This window comes from Carassius gibelio, chromosome B6 (assembly GCF_023724105.1).
Source record: "Carassius gibelio isolate Cgi1373 ecotype wild population from Czech Republic chromosome B6, carGib1.2-hapl.c, whole genome shotgun sequence".
In the NCBI taxonomy this organism is placed as follows: domain Eukaryota; kingdom Metazoa; phylum Chordata; class Actinopteri; order Cypriniformes; family Cyprinidae; genus Carassius; species Carassius gibelio.
Window position 1 is genome coordinate 1,639,487 of NC_068401.1, and position 10,166 is coordinate 1,649,652.

Sequence of the window (10,166 nt, forward strand, 5' to 3'; positions counted from 1 at the left end):
GTGGAAAAAAGAATAGAAAAACTGCAAAAACAGTTACACCTTTATTTTGCAATATTCGGCAAAGGCAATAACAAAACACTGTCTAATCATCATGTTCAACCAACAGAGCTCAATAAAGGCTGGACAAACCACCAGCATAGACAATAACCTGTCTATTTCATTCAAGTTACTCAGCAGTGCAGACAGTTCACCCGAAAATATAGGCTAAAAGTAAAAGAAATTAAAATAATGAAAACTCAGTAGAGCATGGTTTGAAATAAATAACAACACGCTCCCTAATTTCTGTTAAATCAACCATATACAATGCAATGGTGGAAATTAAACTTTTGTGCCAAAAAAATAGCAACTCATTTATACAATGTAGAAATACTTTCAGATTGGGTTGTGAAGGTGGTTCATCTATTGCAGTTAGATCGGCGGGTAAACCCGCGTTAGGCTGACCGGGAGAGAGCACTGGCACTGCCGCCAGGGAGCACGCGGCGGCCGCCACCGGCGCCTGACTAGCCTTCTTGTGGGTTAATGAGTCTGAAGAGCTGGGCTGGGTGGACTCGACAGATGAAGGCAGTGGCGTGTCTTCTTCCTCAACTCTTTTTTTTAATTTAAATAAAACATTAAAGAAACTTGTTTAGCCATTATTATGGCGATGTTAATACATTGGCTAAAGGCCGCCAGAGCCCGCCGCTCAGAGAGTCTTCCTGTCGCCCTAGCAACCATAGCAACCAATTAGGCCTAGGTTCAGGAGGGGCGCTTTCTACAACTTGCTTCAACAATTCCATTTTATTCGGAAAACAAATTAAACACACACACACACACACCAGTCAACAATAAATCAGGTTTATATTAATATATTTTCTTAAATACATTTGAATAATAAAAATAAACTAAAAATGTATTTTAATCAAACTTGCCTGGGCGGGCCACTGAGTAATGTGGGCGGGCCAGTGCCGCCCTGGCCCATTACTGGCTACACGCCTGAGCGGCGTTAAAGTCAATCATCACTAGTACTAGTGCTGACAGACATGTGATCAAACCCTGACAACAAATATTACAGTTCAGACAAACAATTTACACTTGATGGATAATAAAACAGCTGGAAAAACACATAGACGCACTCTGAAGGAGGTGGATGAGACCAACATCCAGCATAGTATCATTTTAGTGAAGGAAAACACCACAGAAATCCTGTTTGTTATTGCTGATGTTTTGATTAGCGATGTCGCGTCCTGTGGTTTGTGTCTCTTGTTCCTCTGAGACTCTTCTAAGTCGGGCCCGGTGTCCTCTGTTTTTCTCTCCTGTCTGTCTCCTCTTTTCTCCATCTCTCAGAGCAGATACGGTGTAGGAGGTGTTAGGCTGTACAGCGCTTTCCCCGTGAGACACAACCCTGAGGAGAAAAGACTGCCCTCTTCAGGGGTGAGACCCGACGCTCTTACCTTCTTCAGCTCTGATCCAAGCAGCTAGCAGACCAGAAACATACATGCTAGCATCAGTGCTATAGCATGCACTGGCAATGCAACATGTGCTAGTTGTAAAATCGCACTGTTACTGTTTGCATGACATCGTTTTTCTTTTATGCTTTTGAAAAGTTTTGCATGCAGGCGACATCGTTGTAAAAAAGACTCCGCAGACGTGACTGAAATGCTATGTTATGTATGCCATGCCAGTAGTTGGCGCTGTGACTTTGTATAAAAACATTATGTGCCTGTGCACATACACATTTCTGTAGACTAAATGCACAATAAGCATGTGCATGACCTCACCGTTTTCACAAATTTGCATTTTTGTATTTTGCATTGAAACGATGAAGCTAGCATTTTCAAAAACGTACACTTTGACATGTGCACGTTTTCAAAAGTTTGCATTTTCAGGCCCCCAAAACACCGTTGTTGTTTATATATATACAGTAGCACTTATATATTGTTGCTCTTTTGTTAGTATTGACTGCTTTTTTGTTGTTGTTGTTGTCCTCATTTGTAAGTCGCTTTGGATACAAGTATCTGCTAAATGACTAAATGTGATTTATTAACGTATTTAAAAAATCTGTTTTTAGTCAAAAACTGTCATGTTAACACTTCGTATTTCTAATTCCAATCCACACCACAACAATAACGATAACTAAAGACTAAAAATATAGTTGGAATTTCGATGGGATTTATTTCTGTCCAGCTGATTAATAATTAAAACACTGACAGCCAATCAGAATCCGCCATACTTCAAAGAGTACAAACATTTAAAGTGACAGATGAAAAAAACAACAGTGCGCGGGTTTAATAAACAGAACGTTATTGTCCGTTGGTGTGGTTATAGAGTTATTGTTTAAGTTATCGTTTTTTGTGGCAATGAGCCTTAAGTCTTTAGCTTCCTAACTGAAATTAAACCTCGCTAGTAATTGGCTTGTAATATTCTGCCTAGTCAACAACTCAAACAAACAGCGATTCAAGTCGAGAGTTGTACATAAACTAATGATGCAAATCTAGGTAGAATAATCAGTTTTGATTAAACTGTGAAGTGGATTATTAGTTGTTTTTAAACTATAAAAGTATTTATAATCGGCACTGGTTTGCTAATGGTGCTCTGTTAGCAGCACACTAGATTTGGATCAGGGCTTTCTCTAGCGCCCCCTGTTGTCTGAGCATGACTCTGTCTGTCTGTTTGTCTGTCTTTGGTGGTTTGTGGTTCTCTGAGGGTCACATGATGAACCAAGAGTCCCTAAACATCCCCATAGGGCCACACTTCACACTTCACACCCACCATAACCTCCCACCCACACACACACTACAAGGTGAACTCCAAGTCTGAGCCAAAACCGAACAGTCAAGAGTAACTCAGATGGTAAAACCACGACACTGAATGATTACCATATTCATATCCTGGTACTTTTTTGGTGCAATTTTTTGTTAGTGTTGTAATATTTTATTATTTAGAATATTTTAATATTTCAGTAACAGTACGCAATGAATAAATAAATGTTTATACAATGGTTTTTAGACATGTATGGTGATTCTTTTGTACTATTTGCATTTGCATTGCAGTTCTTTGTACTGACATAGTTTAACGTTTTTATAGTTATATTTAATTACCTGTTCTATAATTTTTTTATATTTTAATATTTTAGTAATAATAAGCACTAATAAAAAATAAAAATGGTTTTTGAGCATGTATGATAATACTACAGTACAAATTTTTGGTACAAGCATTTATTAGTGAATAAAATATAATTTAGATATTGTTATTGCTATTTTTCTTTGCATTCACATTTTTTTGTATTTTTGCTATTTGAATATATTTTAAATATTGTAATATTTTAGTATTAATACACACCAAAAGATCATAAAATGTATTGTTATACTATGTTCATTTATTTATTTTTCTTCACATTAAACCTCATTCATGACTCATACATGTGCAGATTGATATCTGTGTGTTTATGAAACCAAACCAAACACTTTTATGAAACTGCACATCATAATTTACAACAACAACAACAAAAAGTATTTAAAAAATATATTTTTCAAATTATATTAACAGAACAACATATGTATTATAGTGCATGTGTTGAATGCAGTGTAGTATTTGGGATGCACGTGCACATAAAGTCATTTTAGTATCACCTTTAGATGGCAGGCATCGTTTTATCATGTTCACATGTGGTGCAATGCTGCAAATGTTCACACACAATCACCCTCAAGAGTGACTCACTATCAAAAGTGAGCACATTTGACTCAGAATTACCTAAGTTTCCTTTTTCACTTTCCGTTACTTGAAAGGACATAAGTATTTAACAAAGTAAAACACGTCTGACTCACTGGAAAAACACGAACCGTGCGCGCCCGCCGCTTTTGTTTTCAATTGATCTACTCGGCACATTAACTGAAAATGTGAAACTATGGAAATAAAATAGTTCCAAAACATGATGAATCCTCTGCTGCAGAAGCTTTTGGTTTGGAATGATCTTCTCGTCGTCCTGCTTTGACTGAATACCGTTATGTGCGATATTGTGGGCGGCTTCTTTTTAATTAGAAATGAGATGGTATTGATGTTCCAGAAACTGGCATCGTAAATCATTTATCAGTGCTGGAGATCTAACAAAGCAGCTCACGCTGACCGGTCCTTCCTCATCCTATCCATTATCTGGGTTCCCACGGCCAGGGAAAAACCTGCAAATAATTGTAAAATGTTGATAGGGTTTTTCCAGGCTTGAAAGATGCTATACGTGACCCTGGACCACAAAACCAGTCATAAGGGTCATTTTTTTTTAAATTGAGATTTATACATCATTTGAAACTGAGTAAATTATATTTCCATTGATGTATGGTTTGTTAGTATCAGACGATATTTGGTCGAGATACAACAATTTGAAAATCTGGAATGTGAAAGTGCAAAAAAAAAAAAAAAAAAAAAATCTAAATATTGAGAAAATCATCTTTAAAGTTGTTCAAATTAATTCTTAGCAATGCATATTACTAATCATAAATAAAGTTTTGATATATTTACGGTAGGACATTTACTTAACAGCTTCATGGAACATGATCTTTACTCATACATAATGATTTGTGGTATAAAATAAAAATTTAATGACTGCATCATTATAAAAATGTAGAAAGTTTTGTATATTAATATTCAAACTTGTATTTGGTGAGGCGTTGTGTATTTAGTTATTTTTTATTTCAAAATTTTTTTTGTGTTGTTTTCAGCCAAAATATCAACAAATTCTTAAATCAAGAAGGATTTTCTAGACATGTAAAAATGTAAACAAAATAAGTGTATCTCGGCCAAATATTGTCCGATCCTAACAATTCCATACTTCAATGGAAAGCTTATATATTCAGCTTTCAGATGATGTTTAATGTAAAGATCTAAATTTCAGAAAATTGACCCTTATGACTGCTTTTGTGGTCCAGGGTCACGTCTAGCATCTTTCAAACCTGGATAAACCCTATCAACATTTTAAAATTCCTTTAAAGACAAAATTAAGAGAGTTTTTTAAAATAATCTGCCATTATTTCAAGCAGAAAACAAGATTTGTTTTTCTTTCCCCATTGGAAGATTTTTTGCTTGTTATCCTTGATTTTTCTGAAAACAAAACAATGATTTTTACATGTCTAGAAAATCCTTCTTGATATTTGTTTTTTTTTTGCAGTGAGTTAGTTAAAGTTTTCTCACAGGAGTCTCGACACGCACATAAATAAAACTGAAAAATATGATATTTTTACAATGCCCGGAGTTCTGAGGAACGTTCTAAAAAAAGACAGAAGGGGGGAAAAAAATTATCTTTTTTTTTTTTTGCTCAGTTTTCCGGATGCGTACATGCATTTACATATGAATGGTTTAAAATTATCTGCCTTTTATCAAGCGTCTCCTCAGCCGCCTTTTAAGAAGTCTAACCAAACCATGGCATGAAGGTTGAGCTCTGAACAACCACTTTAACAGCTCAGAGAGGAAACGTGCCGTTTCTCCTCGACCCGTGCGTCAGGTGTTGTGGTGAGGGGAGGGGAACGAGGTTTTAGGCCTTTGTTCGGTATCTTTACATCTCGACACACAGGGTTCAGTTAAAAGTTGGTTCAGTTAAACATCCGCTCACCCCCCCGCACACACACACACACACACACCCTCACCTTTCAGCTTCCTCTGGAGGTGATGAACACTCACACACACACACACAGATATTTTCAGAGAGTTTATTGCATTAAAACCGACAGGCTTCTCTCTCTCACCGTGAGTCTCTTTCCCTTCTTCTTTCACGTGGTGCCAGAAGAGAAAGTTATTGCTCTAGAGACTTAATGGAGTTTAAGTATCAGCTTAAGTATCAACTATCTCAGATGTTTGTCCCAAAACTATTAAATCTGTGGTATCTGAGCACAGTTTGAGACATTGGTGAGATCTCTTTTGAGAAAATTGTAACATTACTTTTTTTAAAACAAACATAGCAAACATCTGTTTTTCCGGAGTTGAATTGAATTATTTAATCTCATCTCTTTTGCTCAAACGAAGCTCAGTTATGTCTCAATGTCATCTCATCTGAAATTTCTAGGAGAAATAAACACAAATGAGTCACTAGCTGTCATCCAGCGATAATACAGAGCTATAAAATTAATTTGGAGCATCTCAGATCATTTGGTGATTTATCCTACATCTATTTTGTCTCGGATATATCTTATAAAACTTTTATGCCAATAGTAGTCGTTTATTAAGATGATAACACATCTATAAAATGAATGATTGTACCAGCTCAGATCATTCGATGAGAAAAGATTGAACTCATATTGAGATTTTTGACTTTCGACTGCAGGCTTTCGATTTATATCCACATATATGAAGCAGTTGAGATATTAATGAGTTTTCTTCACAGTGTTTTTCCTCATTTGCTGCTATTTGATGTGTTAACATTAAACACACATCGAGGTGTCGACACTAAACCATCTGAAGACGACAGGATTAGACAAATGCGATCTCAAACTTCCCTCCTCTGCTAAATATGCGTTAATGCAGTGTTTTGATGTTTAATCCATTTCTCAATTGATGCCAATTTGTGGTTCTCATCTCTGTAATCCTGACTATAATCTCATGTGATACGGATTTATGGGCATCCAAACACAATAAACTGCTTTCAGTAGACGATCGCGAATAAAACTATGCTTTTGCTTTTAATAGACAATATATTTACAATTCATTAGTGCATTTTATTGTATTGTCCAATAGTTTAAATAGTTTAAATACTTTTATGAACATACATGTACTCTTCTGCTGATGTAAACAAAGCCATAGAAATAATATTAACAAATAATATCACAGTGTAATGTTTTCTAGTCCATCGCAAGATTCAAATTCAAAAAAATATATTGTTAAGAATCTTTGTGCATGTCATTTTGTGTCTTCTTTAAAACATTTGGCTTCCTCGTGTATAGTAGATACTAAAGTGTAATATTTAAGAGAATATGAATAATTTCTGAATCTCTCAGATCTGATTTAGCTTTGGGTTAAATGACAATAATTTAAAAAAGAGTGAATTTTTTTTAATGCACATTTGTTAATTAAAAAATTCTGGTATTATAAGTAAAAAAAAAAAAAAAAAAAAAAAAAAAATATATATATATATATATATATATATATATATATATATATATATATATATATATATATATATGTAATCAAATAATACAAAAAATATAAAATAATTAAAATAATATATTGTTTATTCATTTATTTGATAATAGTGTAATACTTTTGTTAGGAGTCCCTGTAAAACAAGGTTTTAAGGTGTATTTTTTTTTTTTTTTTTTGTTATAAGGCTGTGTGTTTGCTATTTAAACTGGCAGCACAACATGTGTTTCTGATACTTGAGCTTTAAATGAGACTGAAATAAAGCCTCATAATAACAGCCACAGCTGGAGCTCGTGAATTGTTGTGAGACTTGCTTTTGATTAGCCAATCAGAGAAGACGGAGGGCGTGGCCAGATGTGCTGTTTCTGATAATGCATCTGCAGTGAAGTGCATTGAAATACATTTGTGTCCCTGGAGCAGAAAAGCAGTCTGAAGTCTCTGGGGTTTATTTGTAGCAATAGACAAAAATACATTGTGATTGATTTTTCTTTTATGCCAAAAATCATTAGGATATGTTCCATGAAGATAATTAGTACATTTCCTACCGTAAATATATCAAAACTTCATTTCTGATTAGTAATGTGCATTGCTTAGAACTTCGTTTTGGACACTTTTAAAGATGATTTTTTCAATATTTAGATTTTTCTGCTCCCTCAGATTCCAGATTTTCAAATAGTTGTATCTCAGACAAATATTGTCCTCCAAAAAAAATTGATGCTTATGACTGGTTTTGTGCAAAAAAAGGGTCACATTTATATTTTTCTGTGTATTCGTTTGTTTTTATGATAAATTGGTTGAGGAGGTTTTAACACGGTCCGTTCCCTTGTTTTTTTCAAGTCGTGGTCCATCTATGATTCAAGTGTTTGCTATTAATGCTTTACTTTATCTGAAAGTCTAAACACATCCAATTATCATAATTCAGTGACACACACTCACAGTAATTGTGTTGTGCTGCACATGTGTTTGTGTTTTCGTGTAATCATCAGATCCGTCGTCCATTTGTCTCGTCTGTGCGTTTAATTCGTCCTCATTTGTGAGAAGCGCTCTGCCGCAAAACCTGACATATTCCTGCTCTCTGTTGTTCCTTTCTTTCTCCCCCTCGCTTCCTCGCCGCCTGATTTGGAAAGACTCGCACAGTCAATTACGCTGGAGTTTGAGAGATGGAGTGCGCTGGGGTTGCCATATTTTTGTATGATATTAATATTTCATAAGTGCCATTCTCAGCTGAATATCTAAGAGAGAGCGCCTATTAGATTCGGCTCTGCCAGAATATTATTCATTCTCCGGAGAGGAGACGAGCACCGCTGGCTGCCGTCATTACTGTTCTGGCAACAACTGGATTGTTTGAATAGTTCGGTCCAAGTTGGCATGGACTGTGTCGCGTGTTGCCAGATTACAGTAACTGAGACTGAACCAAAGATCAGAACCAGAGCAAACTGACATGTGAATGTGAACTAGATTGAATTGCATGGAAGTGAAGTGTGTTTAGCGGTTTAATTAAGCACCAGAAGTCATGCAAACATCATTGGTGTGTGTGTGTTAACTGTATCGACCAATCAGCATCCAGAATGATTGATTAATTCTGAATGCATTTGAGAGCTAATGCATATTCTACACCAGTGCACAAGCAGCCACTATTCAACTAATATAATATATAATATATGGCTTTTTTAGTTAATATTTTAGCTATTAACTAGACTTTTTATTATATTACTATTTCTGCTGTTTTGTAAAAGCAATAAGCCACTCATAATTGTGCATGTAAATTTACTTTATTATCATGGTTGTTTGCATCGCTTATTGCTGTTTTTGCATCACGTTTAAAAAGTTTCAAATATAGTAGGGTTCAAAAGTTCAAGGCTGCTTGTGAAATATGCTTCCATTTTCCATTTGAATATAAATTTTTAATCACAGATTATTCTGTCAGCAGTTTAAGTAAAAAGTTGAAGTAATAAATGCATTTTAGCGTCATGAACAAAACCCGGTGATCATGTTCTCAAGCGTAATCTGAGATGCTTTTCCAAAGAGCATCATTTAATATTTATAATATATGGCATGTATTAAAATATTAATTTTTATATTTATATTTTTCAAAGTCATAAAACTATATAAACTCACTTACATTTGATTAATCATACATGATTGATTTTGATATTATTATGTTATATTATATTGATTATTATACATTGATATTTAATATTTACAATTTATGTTATATTTTAATCAACATAAAAATGTACAGTATTTATATTTCTAAAATATTATATATTTTCAGAATCCAAAATTTATTTTATTACGGTTTATTTCTTATAGGTTTAAAATTACTCGGTTACTTGCATTTGATCAATCACATAAAAATAATGCTGAATATTGTAATAAATAATATTTATCATTTATAGTATATATTTATTCTTATAAAACATTATCCTATTTATTTTTCTATAATATTTAAATAATATATATATATTTTTTAAAGTTTGAATTTAAGTTTAAGTTTAAATTCTACGTTTATTTTCAGAATCCAAAATCTGTTTATTTCTTACGTAAAGGTTTAAAATAACTCTAGTCACTTGCGTTTTATTAGTCACACAAACTGCATATTTAATATTTATAATTTATAGCATATGCTTATAAAACCTAATAATGTAAATAGCTCTATTATATTTATACTTCTCATTATCCTAAACATTTTAGGATTTATTTGCAGGTTTAAATAAACAAAAGCTCATATTTTCAGTGTGCTCTCAGACTTTTGCATCCACTGTAGAGGAGTCACTATAATCTTATATTCAGATTTCTATGGTGCAAACATACTTTGTCTAGCACACACACACACACACACACACGGACTTCACCAAACCCAGCCGTTTTAATGAAGTCTGGAGCTTTTTTCTAAAATTCAGATGCTCTCTGCCATTTTTCTATTAGTGCACTGTAAATATTACATGAGCTTTGGATATTACTGGCTTCGGCATGCATGCATTGTGTGTGTGTGTGTGTGTGTGTGACCATATTATTTTATTGCAGCATTCCTTGTTTATTGCTACAGCACATGACCTACTTCCAGC

The 10,166-nt window shown here is 34.1% G+C and overlaps 1 protein-coding gene across 5 annotated transcripts in view; it reads left to right on the plus strand.

Annotated features, from left to right (window-relative positions):
• The window catches only part of LOC127959309 (thymocyte selection-associated high mobility group box protein TOX-like), a 154,482-nt gene that overhangs the window by 80,586 nt on the left and 63,730 nt on the right, over positions 1 to 10,166 (plus strand). For 2 of the 5 annotated variants that reach the window (XM_052558388.1, XM_052558391.1), the window contains exon 2: positions 1,324 to 1,410. The exons of 2 other annotated variants lie outside the window; for them this stretch is intronic. In XM_052558388.1, the coding sequence (XP_052414348.1) occupies positions 1,324 to 1,410 (87 nt within the window). The remainder of the gene's footprint in view (positions 1 to 1,323; positions 1,411 to 10,166) is intronic. One more of the 5 variants, XM_052558390.1, reaches the window with a different exon arrangement.